The sequence below is a fragment of the Corvus brachyrhynchos genome, unplaced genomic scaffold, assembly GCF_000691975.1.
Source record: "Corvus brachyrhynchos isolate BGI_N302 unplaced genomic scaffold, ASM69197v1 scaffold152, whole genome shotgun sequence".
In the NCBI taxonomy this organism is placed as follows: domain Eukaryota; kingdom Metazoa; phylum Chordata; class Aves; order Passeriformes; family Corvidae; genus Corvus; species Corvus brachyrhynchos.
The window spans coordinates 8,012,212-8,034,522 of NW_008237447.1; the positions used below are offsets into that span (position 1 = coordinate 8,012,212).

Below are 22,311 nucleotides of genomic sequence, written 5' to 3' on the forward strand. Positions count from 1 at the left end.
GTGTGTTTGGAACTCGGGATGTTATGAGTCACCGAACTTTGCAGTCCCACCAAGTTAAAGCATCCAAACTGGGAATGAGAGAGTCACAGACAAATACCAGGGCTGCTTTTTATGCCACAGAAAAACCTGCAGCCATTTACAAAGGCTGTTGAATGTATTCCTTGCGTAAAGATACATCAGATGTGTTCTGTGAGCTTGACTGACTGCATTTGTTTGACGTGGTTACTTAGTTAAGGGGTAAAATGAAAATGTTAATGTGTACCATAACAGCCAGTGATTAGCATGAATTGTTAACTGGCTCTTCCAAAAGTGATAGTGGTCATAAGTGGGGTGAGAGTTGCATCCTGGATGGTAGGAGGTGTAAGGAAACCTGGTTTGTATTATTACAAAATGCAACATTTTGACAGCTGCAAAAATATTAATGGATTTGCATAAAATCTACTTCATCTTTTAAATAAAGACTGACTTGCACAATCAGTGTTACTCACAATGCTTGCCTTTTTGTCTGTTCAAAATGGCATGTGCAAGCACCTGCAAATGTAGTATTTTCACATCAACAGTGATGCAAGCTTAATCTGATCCATTTGCAAAGGTGGTTTTAATAGTTTGACTTTCTTTTCCTTCCTGCAATCTGTGAAGAGAAAGTGCTTAAACAATAGGCTTGCAATGTACAGATGCACACTTTTTAATCTAAGGTAATTTTAATGTTCCACTTGCTAGAGTAAATCCTAGGCATTGTGCTTAAAGAAAAACGAAAGAAGTTGAGTAGTACTTTCAAATATTTTCACTTTATTGATTTCTCCAGAAACCTTTTTATTCCCATTTGAAGTAATTTTGTGTATTTCCATCTTACGGCTGCACAGCAGAACTGTTGGATTGCTAAGAATGTATCCATTTTCTTGTTATTATTGAAGGAACTTGAAGAACCCAGGGTTAAAGGAAGCAGCTGAATGTAGAGATGTATTTTGGAAGTTGTGTTGTGTTCCAATGAAACAGCTGTCAGGACAAATTCTCTCCCTCCCTTCTTTTGAAAACTCAGTTATTTTTCATTAAAACTGAATTATTAGTCTTTGCAATTGCACATTCCATAGCCAAAACAAAAGATTTCAAGCCCTTTTATAAGGGCATAGTACAGTGTAACTGTTTCGTGTGGCATTTCATAATTTGAGGATTGTAGACTTCATGGCTTCTGGCTTTTTATATCTTCCTGTTCTTAGTTTGAGCCTTTGCATATGTTTCAAAAGTCATTCAGTCAGCCCTTTCCAGTAAGGTAGAGTTTAGATTCAGCTGTACCTAAATCCTTTTGAAGTGGTGTTTATAAAACATTTCTTACTGTTCCATTCTAGAGACTCTGAAAAGTTTATGGGGTAATTTGTTTTGGAGCTTCACTGTCCCTACTTTTTAGACTCCTAGTGTCTTGCCTAAATTCCTTTTGCTTCAGGTTAAGTCCTTTACTCCTTGTGTGTCCCCTGTGGAAATTATAGTAAACTTCATTCCTTTTATCTCGAAGTGTTGTGTGCTTGAAGACAGTGTATTATAAGACTTCTCTCAGATCTAAATGACACAGCCTAAATTCCTTCCAAGTATTTGGATGCATTTCCTATACCTACTGTCATTTTTTTTTTTTCTTCTCCTCTAGACCTTCTTTAGTCTGCTTTTTTTCTGAGCTCTGGCACTTGAAACAGTAATGAAGACATCACCTTAGTTCTAAAGAAAAATAGGTGAATCTCTATAAATATCTATGTAGTACTCTGACAGAAGTGTAACACTTCCTATTTTCTTCAGTGCTGCGATGATGTGAATTGCAGATTGAACATGAGTCGGCTGTAGCTCCTGGAGCCTTCTTGGCACAAGTCCTAGTCAGTCCTCATTCTCTAGCTGTTCACTTATTGTTTCTGTGAGGAGAATTTGACAGTGGCTTCTTCTGTCACCTTACCTGACTCAGCCATCGCTATGATTCTTCATTACATTTCCTTCTATTTCAGGGATTACTTGTGTCATCTCTATCCAGGTTCCTGGGAGTTTGGCCAGCTTGGTATGTCAAGGTCCCTGCTTCAAAATGTCAGGAGTCTTGTACCTTGAGGTCGTCTTCTCATCTTACAGATTCACTTGTTGCTTTGTGTCATGATTACCTCTCCCCATCGGTGTGAGAGTTGTCAGTTTAAGGTGTTATAATCGTAGGATGTTGTAAATGCAGCTGAGATGGGGAAGCTGTGGGATAGTGGTGGCTAATATTTACAAGCTCCTGCACCAGTACAGCAGGTTGACCTGGCTGAATAGCTGGAGGGGTGCTGGGTGCTCTCCTCCCATCCAGTTTAAACCAAAATTGGCATATACAGCCCCCTAAATTCTTTTAAATCTTCATGTTGGGAGCCTGAGACCACTGTGAATTTAACATCACAGAATAGGTGGCAGTATATAGGATCTTGCATAGCCCTGCTTGTAATAAATAAACCAGATGTAGTCTCAACTTTCTTTTTTACATCTTTATATTCTTGATGTGTTGAAATTGGAATCTTGCTGCTGGATTTTAATACTTGGCACCACTCCGTTGAACCCATTAAGGCTGCCCTTTCATTTTTTCTCTTCCTGTTCCAGTTGTTGCATCACTGTGGATGTTCTACTGCCTGTCCCTGAGTTCAATTGCTACTTCTGATCTGTCCCTCATGCTGAGTTTCCCAGCCTACTTAAGTTTGAAGTTTCTACTCTCTGCCTCCTCCTCATATAAGTACCGAGTCAACAACACAGTAATTACTTTAATGACCTAGGCAATAACCAAGTAAGAACCATTTATTTAGATGATGATAGAAACTTCCTAAGTAAACAGATTAATAAGTGCTTAGGAAAAAAGGAAGATCTGTGGGGATAGATATAGTGAGTGCATTTATTATACATACACTATTATATTTGCCACAAATTTCAATATAAAATTTAAAATTGCTTTGCAGAATTACAAACGATGTCAAACTCTCTGAATCTAATGTATCAGGACACATAATTTTATAATAATATTGTAAACCAAGAATACATTTCTTTGTAAAACAAGTGATTAATTATGAATGCTAATTTTGTTTGAATAAACACGAATGCACTAAGCCAGACTGTGTTGGTGAGCAGTTTCTTCACTCATATAGAACTTTTTCATAAGCAAACTTTATTTACTAGTCATGGCCCGGTTAAGAATGTTTACATTTTCTAAGGCTATTTGACATTACAGTAATAAGTACCTTTATGAGGATGAGCCAGTGAGAACTGAAGTGTTCTGTGGGCTAAATGAGAGGAGTGTTACAAAACTGCTAAATGTAAATTAAAGTCAGGTAACTAAATTTGGACAAGTGGCATTATTCTTACACCTTTCTGAAATGCATCCTTCAGCCTATCACAGAAAAAACTTGTGTGTCTGAGAAACTTTGCGTAAAAGTAATCTTTTTCTTCAAACTCACACTCAGAGAAGTCTGTTGGTCAGATAGGAAACTTCAGTAGCTCAGTTTCATGAATGAGTACTACTGTTAATAGCTGTAACATTAACATCCCCATGCAAGAATTTATAAAACATGAAGATATTTTAAAACAAAAACAAGAAAAAAAACCTTCTTGAACTTCATGTATTGTATGTACTCTTGTATAATCTATAACCATCTGACAGGAATACAAACTGTGCAGACAAGGTAGCATATATATAAATGTATATATTTATTCTTGGTTTTATAGATAGAAGGGTTTAGTCTCAGACTGTTACCCTTCTTTTATGACTTCTATTGAAGTCTTCTTTAGCGTCTTATGATTTAGGATTCAAGTCGTATGTGAGGTGTTGCAGCTTAATGAGTTACTGTGTCAGCTGAGATGCTGAAAAAGACCTTGAACCTGCTCCAAGTACAGCAAGCATGAGCTAAAATACATTATCTTAAATCTCAAAACCATTTTTATTTTACATTTCCTGTGGACTAAAAGCTTGCGTGAAGTAGATTACCATGGATTAGATGATATTTATAAATGTAGTTTTTGACAAAAATTATGCTAGGTAAACCCTCTGTGACATGAATTGATTGCACCACTCCCATGTAGTGGTAGTATCTGGCAGCAGGTCTTCACACTATTGTCTTTTTTTCATGCAGAGCAGGAGTGATGTATTAAGAGAATATTTCTGAAGAGAATCCTATAGGGTCTGCTACAAAACCCTAGCATGCCAGAACAAACTCTTTTGGCTCATCTGCTTTTGGAAAGCAAACAGTAATAAAAGATTTTGGGTTTTAATATTAAAATTATGTAATCACTGGTAATATGAATGGTAATAAACTTCTAAACACATAGGGTGGTGGTATAGATTAATGAAAATTAGAGACCTAGGGAGGTGCAAAGAAGTTGAATATTTTAATGGAAGTGTGAGTTGGAGTTGATCCAGATAGATTTTTATATAATGGGGGAGGTTTTGTTAAATACATAGTTTTCACCTACATTAAGAGTTCTTTTCTAGAAAATGTTGTCCATATAGGGAAACTGACTTCTTAATCTAATTTCCTTTATTGTCATATAAAAATTTCATCACTCTTCCCTGACTAGAGAATAGCTCAAGGAACATTCCTCTCCATAAGGAAGTGACCAGAGTAATCCTGTACTTGTCCATCAACATGTGTGGCTGCTGGGTTGTGACCACTATTGCTACTTTGAGAAATGCAGCTTGGCTCCAGGGGAGATGAGGTGCTGTGTGTGGCTCCTTGTAAATGCGCAGAAAATACAACACAACCACCACATTTTAGAGCATAATAGGTAGTGTGTGTGGTGAGGGGATCCTCATATCTCTGTCAACCTTTCTAGTCTCCTCCTTCTCTGAGGCTGTAGGACAGAGCCAGGTTTGCCTGTGACCCAGGCTGAGGTGGTATTTTTGCCCAAATTATGTTGTTCTCAGCATGGCAGCTTATTTATCAAAACTTCTCTCGGGGAGACTTCTGCTGGTGGTGGTTGTAATTGCTTCAGTACTTCTGAAGGAGAATTTCAGGCATCTGAGTTGAAGCACCCTTCTGTTATGCTGGAAGATCTGAGCTGACTGTAGAAGGCCTAAGAATAAAATTAGGAAGTCCTGCTTTTATAGTAATAGTGTTTTTCCATACTTCTAGATCATGACAGATTGCCCAGTGCACTCTGCAGGTAAGAGTGCTTCCTTTAAAGGCCCACTAAATAAAATAGAAATTCAACCATTATTTGGAGGAAGCAGGGCTGAGTTTAAAACTAGGTTTTGAAGATGCTGGTGTTAACAGAAAAGTTTCTTTACAACTTCTTTCTATTTTCAGCTTTCTGCCAGGACAAGTCATCCCATTTTCTGTTCATGCATGGCTGTGGCAATGATTCTTGTATACTGAGTTCAGTATTTTGTTCTGATCCAATGAGAAACGTCCCAAAAAAAGAAAGCTCAGGGAAACAGGGGATGCTACAGTCTCTACAGTGAGCCAGCCCATGCAGGAGAGAAGTCCGTACCTAGACAGACAAGCTCTTTGGGGTAATTGGGTTGGCCTGTGGAAGGAGAAATGCTGACAAACCTCTTGTCTCTCTTTGTGAGCAATTGCCAGTTTCAAATCTGTATCTCTTTCTCCTAGAGCCTTTCAGCTTCTGATGGCCAAACCCCAGGCTGGAGACAAGTGCCTTTCGTAGCTCTTTGGGTAAACTTTGCATTGGAAGAGGGAGACTCAAACCAGCCCATGCTCCCTGTGCGTGTCTGTCTGGTATTGCACGCAGAAGTCTCTTTTGCACTTTTCCTCTCTGTCTGTCTGACTTGGAAAACGAGACTTTTGACCCTAGAAATGGTGACAGTAACCTTGACTTTTCTGAAGGTCATGTGCAGATGATGGACATTCCTGTAGGCTCTAGCTGCTCTAAAAGCTTGGCTGTACCTGATAGGGACATAATTTGTGTTGTGGTGTGTAGTAGGATCCCACCTGAATCAGGAGCAGGGGTGTTGTTGCTGCCCTCAGGAAATAAGTTTATGCGGGATGTCAGTATTTGATCCTTTAGATAAGAAGAGGTGGTAAAGAAAGCAGAAGTAGGGCTGTTTTCAGTCAGTAAATACAGTCCATCCAGCATTCCCCATGTATCCAAGTATGGATTCTCAATTTGTCTCCAGTATTTGTTTTCATGTTGAGATGCAATACTTCCAGTACACGAAATTGGATTTAAATATGTTCAGAAAAGGAATGCACAGACCGGATAGAAAATAATTAGGTTGAATAAGGAACTCTCCCGCTTGTTATGAAGCTGTGTGAAATATTTGGCTCACCAGGGTACAGAAATACTTGTAGAATTTGGGGCTGTGTTGGGAAAACTCCGTTACATTGTTTCTTCATGAGGAGAAAAATTAACTATGCTCGATTAAGGTGTCCTTTTTAAGTAAGGTCCTCTTCATTATGTGTTCCCTGAAGCAACTGATCTCAGTAGCTGAAGTAATGCATTTAAGTGTATTGCTTTAAGAAGGCTTTCAGAAAACATGGATTCCTAAATTTGTCCCATAGCTTTGTGACACTTAAGAGTATTAGGAGCAGGCAGAACTACAGCCCATCATATCAAGAGCAAGCTGCTGAGGTTTTTATCTGGCTTGGAGGCAGAAGGGAGCTGTTAGCAGGGTTAGTGGTTGGAAGAGCATAGTGCACAGGAGGGATGGACTGGAATGGTGCTCAGCAATCCACGTGGGCTCTCTCCTCTACAGTAAGACTTACCTTTCATTCTGTTTCACTTTTAATTTTGAGAAAGATAGTTTTGCTTTTCAGATGTGATTGATCTCACTGGAGATGATAAAGATGATCTTCAGAGGGCAATTGCCTTGAGTTTGGAGGAATCAAACAGGGCATTCAGGGAGACTGGAATAACAGATGAGGAACAAGCCATTAGCAGGTAAACAACCAACTTATATAAAGCAGAAATTAAATTAAAGAGTTGGAGATTGGCCTGTATTGCTTTTTAAACTTTTAACAAAGAATAACTTGTTTACTTTTACTTGTGCTACTGATATGCCTGGCTTCAGGATGTTGCTTTAATGTATTGTATGTTCTACACTGGAAAATAGTCTATTATGTGTGGACTAAGATTTAATAGTATGTTTCATATTGATATATTTGTTTAAATATGGAGGAAGTGGATGGAGATAGAGAATATGTGGTCATATTTAAATAGGACCTAAACCCCAAAGCTTCTCTTGTGTACCAGGTAAAAAGCAACAAAACCAAAATATAATTAAGAAGCTAATAAATACTTTATCCTGTTTTTTGCAGTGTTCTTTTTACAATAACGTTTTCTTCCCTCTGTGCAAAGGCTGAGATTGAGGGACTGGGTATTAATATTATGGCTTGAGTATACTAAGAGCAGCTGCTCTATTTTAGCAGATGATGAATGTTATTAACCTATTTAACAAATAAGATTTATAAGCTTTGAGTGAAGTTCTGGATTTAAAGTTTTATAAACTTAATTCTCTCAATTTGGGTGTGATAAGAGTCTTTGAGTTAACTTTTGATCAGATTTTATGATAACTTTTTTGTACAGTTTGTTTTTTGGTAATGTTGATACAATTATGAAATGTTTGGGACTTGAACTAAGCCTGGGTGTAGGGTTGTGTGGGAGGGTTGTTGTTTCTTTTTTCCATCTGTAACTGGCCTTGGGAGGAATGTTGAGTTTTTCGTTTGTGGCTGGCCTTGTTCTAAGGGAAACAGGCAATGATTTGATCCTTGATAGGACGCAAAGTACTGCCTCCTTGTAAAAGACCAATTTTATAGAAAAATAATTTAGATGGTGGAGATTAACCACAATTACTCTTTTTCTCAGTTCATTGTGTTTGACAGGCTAAATGACTAATTAGAAAATTCCGTCTCTGAGAATATGGATATTTTATTGCTTTATTTATATTACTTTATCAACAGTAATTTTCTTTTTCCTTTTGAAAAATAAATGTGCTAATTGTAAGAATAAACATACCCTTCCACCCCCCCATCTATGATAAAAGCCATCTTGTTATATGAATTTAAGATAACATATTTTAGGAGGAAAAGGTAGGATGAGAGGGATTTATATTCTCATTAATAAGTGTAAGAAGTGTTTAAGGGGTTGCTTTTTTCTAAGACCTTGGTATGTGCATCTGTACAGGAGGATGGTGGAAGTTCTCTCCAGTCTTTTTTTCAGAAGGTCAGCTCTCACTTGTTCTTTTTTGAAGGTCAGAATTGTCATAATTACAGAATTGTGATTTAGGCAGGCACTCAGAAAGATGGACCTATTTCTGGGGATGGAAAATTTTTTCCCTCTTCTTCCTTTCCCAAGCCTTGACTGCTTGTGCTGTGCTCAATTCTTGGGAGCCTTGAAGATTTAGGATATTTGCTGAAGACTTTGTTTTTCAATTTTGAAACTAAAAACTTCTCTTTGGTCTTACCTGCTTAGCCCATAACTTAGCCCATAAATGCTTTCTACTTAAATTACAGTGTATATTTTTCTGGCTGCAGGAAATAACAAAGTATGCCTTTTTTTCTATATGTACAAAGGCATGTAGACAATCTGTTTGGTTATTTGCAAAGAAAATGTTGGTCTTGTGAAATAGAGACTTGCATCTAATGGCAAAATTGCACACAGTAATATGTGCAATGTCAAATGAAGAGCTTATTGCAGGTCATGATCCCCTTGGTGCACTGCACCACATTTTCTATGCTTCCTGGAGTGTTCTTTGGACCATTTGTTGCACAAATACATTTCACAAAGCCATACAAAAATATTCACTGAAGGATCCTTAGTATTTCATGACACAAGGAATGGAGTGGGACTTTGTGAATGGATGGAGAGATGAGGGAGGATCTTGAAGGTTTTGGCAGTATTGAGACATTAGATCAACTCAGTAACGTGGAAGCACTCTGAGCTGATGGCAAATTATGTCAGTGTTGAACAAATATAGAAAGTTCAGAATTCTTGATCCGAACTTTTCAATCAGTTTCGTTAAGGACAGAATTTCAGACTGGTTTTATTACAACCCCCCCCCAAAAAACCCCCACAAAACAAAACAAAAAAAACCCCACTTTGTAGTTAATACACCGCAGAAGAATGTTGGCATTCCAATAGAAAGTGCAGGATCTGTGCAGAACTTCTCAAAACAAAAAGTAGAACACTGTGTTTGTAAACAAGTCAAGCTACAGCTAGATGCTTTTGATTTTCTAGATAAAACAAGAAGCAGAAATCAAATAGGAGGTCAATAATAAGCAAATTGTAACTGTGGAAATATTTCATTTTTAAAAATTCCGGCCATGTGCATATTTAAATAGTTTTTGGTGTGGAGAATATTTTTTCAAAGGTATTCATAGTGGTTTGGAACCTAATTTGCACAGATTTTGTTAGGGTTTCCAAGTGAGAATTAATGGAATTTCTCGACTTGTGTAATTAATGTTGTAATGCATGTAGAATTTGTGTTCCTGAATGTAATTGCTTTAGGCTGCATAATGAGGACAGATCTGATTACTGTGTAGGTGTTGAGAGGAGTGCATCTGAAATGTTCAAGTGTCCGAGCTGAACATCTCGTACATGGCGCGCTTAAAGTCTTTTCCTGTTTCCTCTTTACATCTCCCAGAGAAATGTGCATGATCAATGTACTTCCTGTTGTGAGAAAGTGTCTTCTGTTTATATTACTTTTCCTGGATTGAAGGAGTCTGAAACGGGCCAAATAGGGCTTCACTAAGGAAGGCAGTGAGATATTACTGGAAGGAGAAGTCAGCTGGCCTGTGTTGTGCCTGCAGTAATGCCCATATAAAAATGAGTCCAGGCTGTCAGGGCATAAAGGATGCACAATCCCTGGGCTTTTTTTTAAATCACAGTCACTGAAACTGCTAGGAACTCTGCACTGTGGTTAAGCACTGTGTGTGTAGATCCAAGGTGGGATTGTGGAATGTTGTAGAGTCAGGGATATATTCCTGGATGTCCAGCTGTAAGACAGTCGCAGTACAAATAGCTTCCCATGCTCTTTTAGCTGAGTAACCTGACAGAGTGGGCTTTTCTGCAGCATGTTGAGTGGGCTTCCTCAGAGTGGTTTGACTGAATCTTTGTGCTGTGGACTCGCCTTGCCCTGGGGTTTTTGCTTTGGTGAGCCCTGTGCTGTTCTGCAAAGCTGCTTGGATGTGCCCATCTTGTTACAGAGAAATAAAAAACTGCTTTCAAGTCTCATGCCAAGGCTGGCACTAACTAACCCTTGCTACAGCGTTTCACTCCAAACAAGATTCCAGCCTCAGAGGTGCGGGAGGCATAGGTCCTGTGAGTCCGGGGGGATGCCAAGCCCTGCACGTAGCTGATGGCTGTGTGCTGGAGACTGTCCCCGAGGGTCACCAAGTGGGGCTTCAGCTCTGTCATCAGAATTGCTAAATCCTTGTAATAACTCTCTGGAAGGATGCTCGTTTCGTCAAGCAATGTAAGATTCTTGATCCAGGTGATGTCCCAAATTGTGGCTCTATGAATGTAAGACAGTGAACATTTTATATGAGATATCTCACTGTGCTAGTAAATACATTTATTTATGTAGCTTTTGAGCCGATCATTAGGTTCCTATTTACTGTGCTCCCTACACTTTATTTCACTTTTCATTTTTGATTTAACTGCATCACAGCTATCATTATATCTGAAAATTAATTCAGCACATAGAATGTGCAGTTATTGCTTGTGCTCTCTGAGGACAGATAATATTATGAGTAGAATTAAGGAAAAAATACTATGACGCCTTCGGAATCAAATACTTTATTAACACATGGAAACACATTTCAGGTCGAGCTAGAGATAAGTAAATCTCTTACCTGCTAAAGAAACACAGATTCAAATACAAGAAAGAAATTTTAGTAGGTAATTAAGCTGATGAATGGTAATACTCATGGAGTCAAGGAACTGTTTCAGTTTGAGAATGTTTATTTTTCTGAACTTGAATCTTGAAATACCTTGAAATATTCTTGAGCTTGTGGGGGGAACAAAAAAAGGGAAGTTTGACTGTTACCATGAAACCCAATGGTGTGAAGTAGGTATTGTAGTCCTGTTACAAAATCATTTAAATTTATTCCAGTCTGTCAATCTTCCTGTCAGTTTTAAAGGTCCCTTCAATTTAATTTAAACAAGATTTTAAGCAATTCTACATGCATGAGAAATTATTTGAACTATGTATGATATTTTTTAATTGATTTTTAATGTCCTCAATGACAACTTCTGCTCTCAAAGCAAAGATACACTGGTCATCTAACACTTTTGAAGGACTGTATTGGTGAAAAGGGAAATGAATTTGACGGTTTCTTTACATTTTGGGGTTTTCTTAATAGAAAACACTATCAGAAAAGACTCTTAGAACAATCAGAGTCAGGTTCCATCCCTGTGCACTGTTTGAAGAGACGTCAGAACAGAAAGTCTTAGTGGATTATGTGCCTGTCCTTTCAATGCTGTCTACAAGGTGGTGTAAAAAACTAAATTGGTTAATCCTTAGGAAATTACCAGTTTTATGTTCTTTCTGAGACAGATGCATACAAAAATGGTATTTGTATCAAATGGTCTCTCAAATTTAGAATGCCTCTCTTTTACTGTATTTTTTCCAAAATAAGTATCAATGACAAATTAGTATGTTCCCCAGGGCAGTTATCTGCAGTAAATTAATGTGATGCTTCACAGGTCTTGGTAAGATAGCTTTTCTTTCTTTAACAGGAACATAGCTTGAAATAAAGGTGTAGTTAGGAAACTGAGGGATTATGGGGTGGGGGGTTGTCCACTTCTATGTTTTTTCTAAGATGTTCAAACTTTATCCTTTAGGAGCTCCCTTTACAGACTAACCTAAGCCTGGCCTTTCTTTTGTGTTTAGTGAGTCTAGAACTGAAAGGGGGCAACTCTTCATGCTGCTCAGACTGCCTAGACGCTTGTGATGCAGCTTGTGAAATCCTGTGCTTGGTGTTGGAGAGCAGCTCAGCATTTTTTTTTGTTTCAGAGTTGGACTGGATGGCTGGGGACAGTGACTACTGTGTTAGTAGTGCACACACCTGGCTCTTGTCATATGAGTTAGAGCCACTGTTACATGACCTCAGTGCATCCACCTCCATCTTGCTATATAGAATATACCTGGCCACAAAAGTGTACTTTGTTGCCAGGCTGGGCATACGTGCTGATACAGAAATAATGTGTTGAGTGAAGCTTGAGTTGGAGAGCTTCACACCCATCAGGTTTTACTGTCATGTGAAATACAGATATTCAGCATAAATCGCATAGGAACAGTTTCCAGCAAAGAAAGTGGACATTGAAGCATACAAATTAGAGTGTTGGGTGGCATTTGAAAAATTGCAGGGAGATGTCTCTCCATGGCTCATAAAGTAATTACTTGCCATGTGAAGGGATTAGCCACAGTTGCATGAGTTGCAAAAGTGGAAACTAAGAAAACTGCGGTCATTTTTGAAAGTTGCCTAGCTAGCTTTGGCTTCCTGTCAGTAAGTGGAAGATTGGCGACTTTGTGCTTTGCACAGCAATAAAAGCACTTGTAGATGAAAGCACTGTACTATTAGCGCTGCCTAAAATTTATCCATCCTGTTTGAATCTGGTTCTTAAATAATTGATGACTTGTAGACATGGCTCTTGTAATCTAGAGATCTCACAGGAGATTAATGCACTCACTGATACCATTTTCCAAAAGGTAATGGAATTGCTGTAGCATAGCTAAAATTAAAATAGCATTTTGAAGACATGTTATTGCATATAATATAATATATTGCATATATTGCTCAGCAGCAATACGTGAATGATGTCATCATCATGTCTATATTACTACCTGAATGTATTTTACTACTTGGTGGGGGGGGCGTTTGTTTGTTTTTCTTGGGGTTTTTGTTTTTTTTCTCACATTTTTCCCCTCCCTTCTGTTCCTGAAGAGTTCTAGAAGCCAGTATTGCAGAAAATAAAGCAAGTTTAAAGAGGACGCATCCAGAGGTATGGAGTGACTCTCCAAACCCTTATGATCGAAAGCGACAAGACAACTGCCCAGTAGGATTAAAGAATGTTGGCAACACGTGCTGGTTTAGTGCTGTCATTCAGGTAAGCACTCTTCAGTTAGCTATGTGCACTCTTCATTGTATCTATTGGGAGGTGAGTTAGCTCATTTTAAGTGAATAACTTAAAATCATCTCTTTTCCTGGGAAGTTCAGGCCACTGCATGAGACGTTTATGAGCATTACTTATTTATTGAATCTCTTAATGTGTCGGCCCATAAGTCAGATTGAAGTGTAGAAAGTACTAGTAGCATATCTAAGTGAAGCTTCAAAATGTTTCTTATTAAGAAGTTGTTGAAGACAAGGAGTTGGCTCTCTGAAGATCCTGGGTGTGTGCAGCTGATGCTGACATCAGTGGCAATTGTGGATGCCAAAGAGCATGGGAGAATGGGGTTACGGAACTGACTTTTTGTATTAAAAGGAGCACATGCAAATGACTGAAAGGGGATGGCTGACAATGGAGGTAGGTAGAAGAGTGGAGATACTCAGTCATGGAGTGCTTACTCGAATGGCTACAAGGGGATACACATAGCTGGGTAAGGTAAAAGGAATAACTGATAAAGAAGGAAACTTCAGAAGAATGAAGGGGAAGGTCTGATGGATGCAATTGCAACTGGTTTTGATTGTTTTATGTAATACAATCAATATGTATGCTTTTTTTATAAAAAGATAGGGTGAGTAGGGAAATGAGTACGGATACTGCAACTTGCATACTGAAAGCTAACTTTCTAATATCAATAATTGATGTACATAAACTTTATGAATTCATCTTTTAGGAGATGTATGTTTTTGTAAATAATCTGTAGATCTACTGAAAAGCATTTTGACCTACAGAAAGCTGAGCATGAAACTGGAATACAATAGTGGGAAATTTTTTTTTAGTCTACAAGAAACAAATGCAGAGTATTGTAACTTTTCATAGTCTGAGGTTTTGAGAGGAAGAAAATAAAATATTTAATACCCCTTTTTAACAAATTGGTATCAGGCTGAAGCACTTCAGACAAACTAATACTGTTACTTTCATACTGGCTGTTGAAAGATGACTGTTGTACTTCAGGCTGAGTCCATTTAGATCAATGTTCTGCCCAGCAGTTTCCACAGATGGGTGCTTACAGAAGAGTGTAAACAGTACTCAGGATATTGCTAGTAAAACACTCCTGAGCCTCCCACTACTTTTATCTTGGAAGGTTTTTTTTAATCCTTTGCAGTTTATTTAGTTTGTAAGCCCCAGGGGACCTCCATTGTATGTACTTGTCTTCCTTGAACCTTGCAAAATTTTGCACCCATAGGGTCCTTTGGGGAGAAATTCCAGAGTTGTGCTTCCTATTGCATGAAGAACTGCCTCAGTTTCATGTGGTTTTTTTTGACCCTGGCTCCCACTATCTTTGTCCAGTAGCCTCCATGTCTCCTGGTGGACCAAACAGAAGTTGATTGCCATTATGGTTCTGTGGGCTGCTCTCCTACTCTCAACACCTCAGTGGTCTTTTTTTTTTCCAGGCTGGATGCTGAACTGCCACCTGTAGAATCTATTCTAAGCCCTGATCTGCTTTGTTGCTGTTCCCCAGATCTTTTCTAGCTCTAGTAGCATTTTAGTTGGGGGATGAGGAAAGCTCTTAAGATGTGAGTGTGCTGTCAGTTGGAGGTGGTATGAGGGAGAGATACAGGCTCCTCAGGAAAGACAAGTAGGGATGACAAGGAGAGGCACTGCCTTCCTCCTGAAGGAGTAGCTCAAATGTGTGTGGTACTTGTGTGGGACAAGGTGACAGTTTAAGATGAGAGTCTGTGGATCAGGATCAGAGGAGAGGCTGGTAGAAGTGTGCCATTATGATTAATCTGCTACAGACTACCCACCTCAGGATGAGGATGTGCACACAGCCTTCTTGAAAGTCAGGGAAGTCTCTGGATTACAGTCTGTGGTTCCCATGGGAAACTTTAATAAACATCCTGACTTGCTGGTTCCAACCCAGCAGGACACAAGCAAACCAGATTTCTGGAGGGTTTGAGGAATCACTTCTTGGTATGAGCACTGATGGGCCAACTAGGGGTGATGCACAGCTGAATCTGCTCTTCCCCAAAAATGGGAGAACTAGAGGTAGAGTAATGTGGGTACTCTTGAGTGCAGCAACTGTGAAATAGTAGAGTTCAAGATGCTAATTTGACCCATAAAAGTCCACAGGACCCACTGAGCTATGTCCAGTGGTGATTAGAGACAGTGGGAAAAAGTCTTAGCAAGGCAACTCTCTCATTTTTGAAAAGTCATGGAGAATAAAAGAGGTTTCTGATTTACTGGAGCTAGGCTTTTTAGAGCAGTGCATATTGGGAGGGTGAGAGGTAATAGGAGTCATTGAGATAAGGAAGATTAAGCCTGGATATAAGAAGCATTTTTTCCCATGAAGACAGGCAGGCAGTGGAGGTTGCCCAGAGAGGCTGTGCAGGGTCTGTCAAACTTTGGAAAGTTTTAAGATGTCTGAAAAAAAGCCCTGAGTATCCTGGTGTGATCTCACAGGTGACCTCCTGTGAGGTCAAGTGGGAGGCTTGACAAGAGACTTCCATCAGTATCTTCTGAGCTGAATTACCCTGTTATTCTATACTAATGTTTTCTGTTTCATTCTGTCTTCCCTTCCTAATTGTTTTACTCTGCTTTTAACTATGATTCTGCTTCATGTATTGATCTGATACTTTCATGGAACCATCTGGCATAAATTCAAAGTTTTGAATAATGCTAGTTAGTTTGGTGCTCATCATTATCTATAAATTCCAGAGCTGCTTTCCACCATGGACCTCACCGTACACATAGCAGTTTTGAATTTAGCTTTCTTCTTACATAGATACTCAGTCTCATATGATGTTTCTGTCAGTTCATGTTTGCCAACTCTTGCTTTTACTACACTGCATATCTCTTTACTGAGTAAACCTGGTCAAAACTTGCTGTCCTTTTTAGATCTCTTCTGGATTTTACTTACCAGCGCAGAGTTTGTGAATTTGCAGTGACCTCCCTTCAGGCTGGAACAGATGTTTGGCTCTTGCTCCTCTCTTAATTTTTGATTGCCTATTTGTTTGTGCCTGGACCTTCCATCTCACCTCATTGGCGCTTAGTTAAAAGCTTTCATTGAATGACTTCTTCAGAAATTGCCCTGAAATCCCAGTAGACTGCATACATTGGATTACTGTTACCCATGTTCTGCCTGACTTGGAGGTTTTTGGTTTTGTTTGTGGTGGGTCGTTTTGTTTGTTGCTTTGGTTTTGTTTTTTAACAGGAAGGATTTACTTACCTGCAGGTTGCGTGTAGGTAACGCTGTGGATAATGAAATGGAAAGATTTAATTGTTCTATGACCCCTCCTTCATATTGAAGTTTTTATGTTCTTAGGCCTCTTTAGGCATTTAGTAAACTAACAGGTGTTAAAAATTTCTGTGTTCCTAGAGATCTTTTCATGTTTCCCTTGTTCATCTCTCTTCCTTTCCTTATTCCTTTGCATGCATAGCTCTTTTTGCAATAGCAGAAACATTGTCCTAGCAGAAGCAAACATTTTATTTTCATTAAGATCTTTATGGAGATAATGTGACTTGGTGTTTTATCTTCTCTATTGTGTAATCAGATTTTACATTCCTAGTAGTCCCAAATTTATAGATGACTGATTTTGTGTGTGTGCATTTCTGTAAATGACTTTTATATATAGGAAACTGCAAATATTTAAATAAATGTTTTCATGGAAACTTGAATTTTTAATTCATTAACCACAGAGGTAAGAGCAGAGGGCAGAGAATGTAAAAACCTCTGCTAGACCTATGATCTCATGTTATTTATACCCAGTGTGCAACTTTATACCTTGAAAACAGATTTGAAAGAGACCTAGCTAGTTCTTATGGTCACCAGCCATACCATGTGAAAAGTCTGTGGTGTCTGGAATTATAATGGCTTGATCCTAAAAGATAGTGAAACTTCTGGAGTTAGGTCTATGGAATGTACTTCAAGCAAACCATTGAAAGATTTATAACTTCAGTTGGTTGAAAATTTAGGTTATTAATATTATTTGTCAGCCAGGAAGATTTATGTTTCAAGCAACCATCCCAGGAAATTTAATGCATGTTAATTTAGAACATGAGCTAATACCATATTTATTTATTCCCAGGGCAGATTGACTACTTGGGTTGCATTGACTATGTAGAAATATTTTCTTGCTTTCTTTGGGACGCTTTCGTAACCTGACACGTTGCTTAGGTCAACAATATCTAAATGTTAACTACTGTCAGTCACAATGATATATTGTGTAATATAATCTAAAACTAAATTGCAAAGAAAGAAAAATCTTCCTTCTATTTAAGGGGTGCTTGTTAAGGAAAAAAAAAAGATTTTGACATTTTTATGCTTTCCTTTTGCAATGTATGTACCAATTAACTGACTTAGTGAAATGCAGTCATAAATGGTTTGTGTATTTGCATTAAGAGCATGAAATTCCTCCAGAGACATTTGTAGTGAGTGACAGCAAGCTCTAACAAGATTCAAATATCGCTGGAAATGTTGCCTTTAACCTGTATTTATTTTGCCTTGGAGAAGTAGGCACATGTGGAAGTCATCCTCTTCTGCAGGTGAAGAGGGGAGTCTCTCTTCAGAGAGCTCCAAAACAAAGTTTTGCTTTCAACAGTTACAATCAGCAGCATTAGAATGAGCAGTAATATTTCTCCCGCAGTGTAGCTTCTAAAAATCTGCCCTGCTGTTGAGGACTTCTGACTTGATAATAACAATTTAAAACTGAGTCCCCAAGACAATATGTCGAAACAAAACTGTATTAAATCACGTTCATTTCTTCCTCACCTGCCAAGAAATGAATCAAGTTCCTTAATGATTTTTCTACCTCTTCTTGAACTTGTAATAAACTTACATGTGGGACAGGAGTTCACCCATGCATGCTTTTGCTACTGTTTAGTTAGATGAAGGACCCATAAATCTTGAGGCTTTAGAGTATTTCTGTGTTGGCTGTGTGTTGTTTATTTATTAATTTTTTAAAATTCTCATTATTGTAACTACATATGTCTGCTCTTGAAACAGAACTTAAGACATCAAGTTCTTTAAAGAAACAAAACACAAACATACCACTGTATGTTTTTACTTTTCTGCAGTAGATTTTAGTGGCTCCCTTGTGAAAAGGTAACGTCACAGTTTTCTTGGCTGTAAGAGTTTATAGCTTGAAAATTACTTAGAAATAATAGATTTATGGAGCCTCTGGAGCAGTTCCTTTGTGTCACGCTGAGCACAAGTTAAGAGTTTGGAGGATTTGGGATGTAGAAGGCAAGTAACACAGGACATGGATGAGTTGTTGGAATCATGTCTTAAGCTTGCTGGCTGTGCAAGTTCTCCCCTAGATGTTTTGGTTTCAGACATTGCACTAGACTAACTTTATCTTTTGGAGTCCCAGGTAGGGTTCTGGTCATGTGCAAGAAGTAATGTCCTGGCAGGACCTGCCCTGTGGAAAGGGTGCCATGGGAGATGATGCCCAGGTTGTTTAGAGAATGTCACAGACTCGGTGTGCCGAGGCAGATTTCTGTGGGAGGAGGAAAGTGTGTGGGGAATCAGTGAAAAGTGTACTGTAAATGCTGCTGTTTCCCCTTTCTCCAGTCCTATTCCTTGCGTACCATGTGCACTCCCCTCCCCATCTCATGACTTCCAGAGGGCCAGATTGCAGCCCCTCCTTTTACCAAATGAGGTATCCCAACAGGACAGCTGGGGCTTGGCATCTCCACACTCTTTTCTCTGTGAGTCTGTCAGAGTCCGATGAGATTTTTTTCTTCCCCAAAAGTGCATAGCTTGCTGAATGAAGTTAACAAGCATAAATCTCCAAGGGTGCTCTTTAACTTTTATTTTCAGGGTCCCTAACACCACTTCTGGCATTTTACTCTGTAGTTTTATGTTTGGGAGCAGCCTTCTTGTTTTCCTGATGTCAATATATATGAGGTTAGGATCTCCTCTGTTCTTACCAATATTGTTCTTCTTTAAAGCAGCCTACCACAAGTATCTAACTTGTACATTATTTTATGTTTCTCATTTGTCACGATGAATGGGAAGGATTGTGATGGATGATGTGGTAGTGCATTAATACCAAAAAGACTAGGATTATATAATTAAATGTGCACATATATACGTTGTACATGAGCCCCTTGCTTCCCTCGGCATGCAGTGCAAGGCTGTAGGCTAAAGAACATTCAGTGCTCAATCCCCATATGAGTTAAAATGGTCATTGATGGAATATTTTCTTTCCACTCTTTTCACTGTGGAGCAGCCTGGGGCAGGGGTTGGTGGGGGGTATAGATATAAACCGTTCTGTAGAGTTTCATGGGCAGAGGAATGATGATGTTGGAAATCTAGTTTCTTGCTTTCCATTTCTCTGTCATTCCCTCTGTTGCCCTGTAAAATGAACCTGTCCCAAATTCAGTCATCCTATGATATTTGCTGACAGGGTATTCCTTTTCCTGCTTTTTGTGCTTCTGTAGTCTCTGGTTCCCTCAGGTTGTGTGATACTTCAAACTCTTACCATATATTTACTGATGTGTAATACTGCAAAATTTGTTGCAAAGGTATGGAAAGCTTTAATGAATCCTGGCTTTCACTTTGACTCATAAATAGTTGCCCATTTAGTTAGAATAAAGGATACAGGATGCATAGTTTAGGTGTGTTATTTAAATTTATGTCACTTCATTTAGGCAAGAAGTTGAAAACTGTAACCATGTAAGGAAAAGTTGGCTGTTGTTTTATGTCCTAACAGATTTTTTTTTCTTGCTTTGACCATGTAATAGAGGAGTGGTTGAACGGCATTTTTTAGTATGTGCCAAGACACAAGCATAAAGCAAATTCTTCTGGACACATATCATACTTAGCTGTCTTCTAAATTGCAGTAGTGTTCTGAGTTTGTTGCTATAAACAAGTAAATGTTCTCTAAATGCAGGCTGGTAATGCCATAGTGAGCTGTTTAAAATGTTGACTTAACCCAAGCCTTCTAGAGGTCTTAGTTTGACTTTCTATCTCCAACAGTATGTAAGCTGTTTTCCATCTTGTTCCATGTTACACCTTAGCCCTTTAGAGATGTAAGACATGATGGCTTAAAACTGCATTTCATACCTAGGTTTTCAGCAGTTTGGAAAGCTAATTGGTTTGTTGGTTGTAAGTAAAAATGTCCTTTTAGAGGTATTTTCCAAAACTTTTGAGACCTGGGATTGAATTGCTCTGTGATTCTGAAATTGCTAAATGTTTTCCTGGTCACTGCCACTGTACACGTGGGGTGGTTGTGCTGAAGTTCAGCCGTCGGGCAGTGTCATATCTGTCTGTATGAGTTTTGGTTTCAGCGGGAAAGAGAAAAAGAAAACTCCTCTTCCTATACTTCCACAGTGAAGTTTGAACAGGAACCTGCTCAAGTCCTAGGCTGAAGCTGCTTTCCTCACTTCCTTTCTGTCTTTCTCACATGAAGTTTTCTAAAGAATGTGAGAGAAGCTTTGGACTGTGCCAAATCCTCAGTGTATATAAAGAAGCACAAAACTATGTTTTGGGTGACTTCCTAATTTTCTTAATGCCTGTCATTAGTCTCTATTCTGGAAGCAGGATTTATGACTTAACAGGGATAAGACACGAACATGTGGAGTGGGAGACAACCCCAGAGTAATTTAGAGTAAGTTATAAGGAGGAGCAGGATAGAAGGGAACATTGGGCCAAGCAGAGCAACTGGTGCAGCCACTTTATGGACTTTGTTGTGAGAAAGTAGGTTCAAGAATATGAACCAAAAAGGAGAAAAAAAAAATTCAATAAATAGAAAAAGTGGAAAGCCTTAAAGAGGAGAGAGAAGTGATTCTCCCAAGTTAGAACCATAGAATGGCCTGGGTGATAGAGGGGATCTTAAAGATTATCTGCTTCCTCCCGCCTGCCATGGGAAGGGACACCTTCCACTAGACCGGGTTGCTCTGAGCCCCATCCAGCCTGGCCTTGAACACTTCCAGTGTTCCACTGTGCCAGTGCCTTGTCCTCTTCACAGTAAAGAGTTTCTTCCTAATATCTGATCTAAACCTACTCTGTGAGTGTGAATCCATTCTCTCTTTTCCTGTCACTCCAGGATAGTCTCTGTCCATCTTTCCTGTAGGCTTACTTAAGGTATTGGAAGGCCACAGTTGGTCACCCTGAAGCCTTCTTTTCAGGCTGAACAGTCCCAATTCTCTCAAGATACAGTGATATAGAGTCCAAAAGGCTTGCACGTTGGTGAGAACTGGACTCAGCTGTCAGTGAAGTTGCTCATGTTTTTGCAATATGGAGCTTTGGACACTAATATTCAATTGGAGACATGCAGGAGTATTAAATCACTAATTTGTGCAGTACTTAGGAGTACTTTTACTTTGAACCTTAGCACTTCAAATATTGGTAACTAGTAAATTTCAAGTGCTTTATTCTATTGGAGGAAACATGGCAATGCACGCAGATAGGACCGTATATTCCATAGCTCTGTGTTTTTCTTTGATTTGAGTTATTAACATGAATAAAATGTTAACTCTAATAATAGCCAATCTGCCCTACTAAAACTGTCTCTATATACCTTAAATCACCAAAATTGTTTATAAAATGAAGTAAGAACATAAATCTAATTTGTCACGTTGGCAGAGGCAAACTATTCCAATTAATATACTTTATGACATAGGGCTCTATTTTTGCATTTTATTTTTAGAACAGTAATAATGTATTCACTATTTAAGATTGCTCTCTGCTTGTTACACAAGATGAAGGTAGATATGGTCTTGGCTTTGTGGCTTTAAATAAAAAATGAAATAAATAAATGTCAAATTGGAAATGCATGAAAGGCCCTAGATGACTAAATGAGGCAAATGGGTGTTGTGATGTGCTAATACATCTAAGTTTTCAACTTATGCAAGATCATGTTTTAGCTAAATGCCAGTACCTAAAGGAATTTGTTTAGAAGCTCTGTAGGAATGCATGCTTTTCTCCTTCCTTACCAAGAGTTGCTTTTCAAGCTCTTTGGGTTGCTCTTTCAGGCTTTTTGGGTTTTTTCCTTCTGTTCTGTCTTCCTTCTGTCCTTCCAAGCTTAACCTTTGCAAATTCAGTGGGAAGCTGTCTGTGTTTGTGGTATTCTGAACTTCGTATTTCACACAAACTTGTATAGAGGTGATGCATATTAATAATGCACAGTTCTTGTGGACAATTTTTTGCCTTTTTCTTGTTTTTTGTTCTCAGTGCTGGAAATGAATACAAAATTTGTAGCCAAAGAGAACCAAATGTTTTCAACAATCTGTTAGTGAAACAGCTGGTTTTAGTGCCTGATG

At 38.7% G+C, this 22,311-nt stretch overlaps 1 protein-coding gene and 1 long non-coding RNA gene across 2 annotated transcripts in view; both read left to right on the forward strand.

Annotated features, from left to right (window-relative positions):
- USP25 (ubiquitin specific peptidase 25) overlaps positions 1-22,311 on the forward strand; it is an 86,247-nt gene that overhangs the window by 20,386 nt on the left and 43,550 nt on the right. Inside the window, exons 4-5 of the mRNA XM_008631569.2 lie at positions 6,756-6,879; positions 12,885-13,047. Coding sequence (XP_008629791.1) covers positions 6,756-6,879; positions 12,885-13,047 — 287 coding nt within the window. The remainder of the gene's footprint in view (positions 1-6,755; positions 6,880-12,884; positions 13,048-22,311) is intronic.
- Positions 1,681-3,099, forward strand: LOC108446060. Its single transcript, XR_001861169.1, has 2 exons — positions 1,681-2,035; positions 2,599-3,099. It is a non-coding gene; the product is annotated as an uncharacterized LOC108446060 (long non-coding RNA).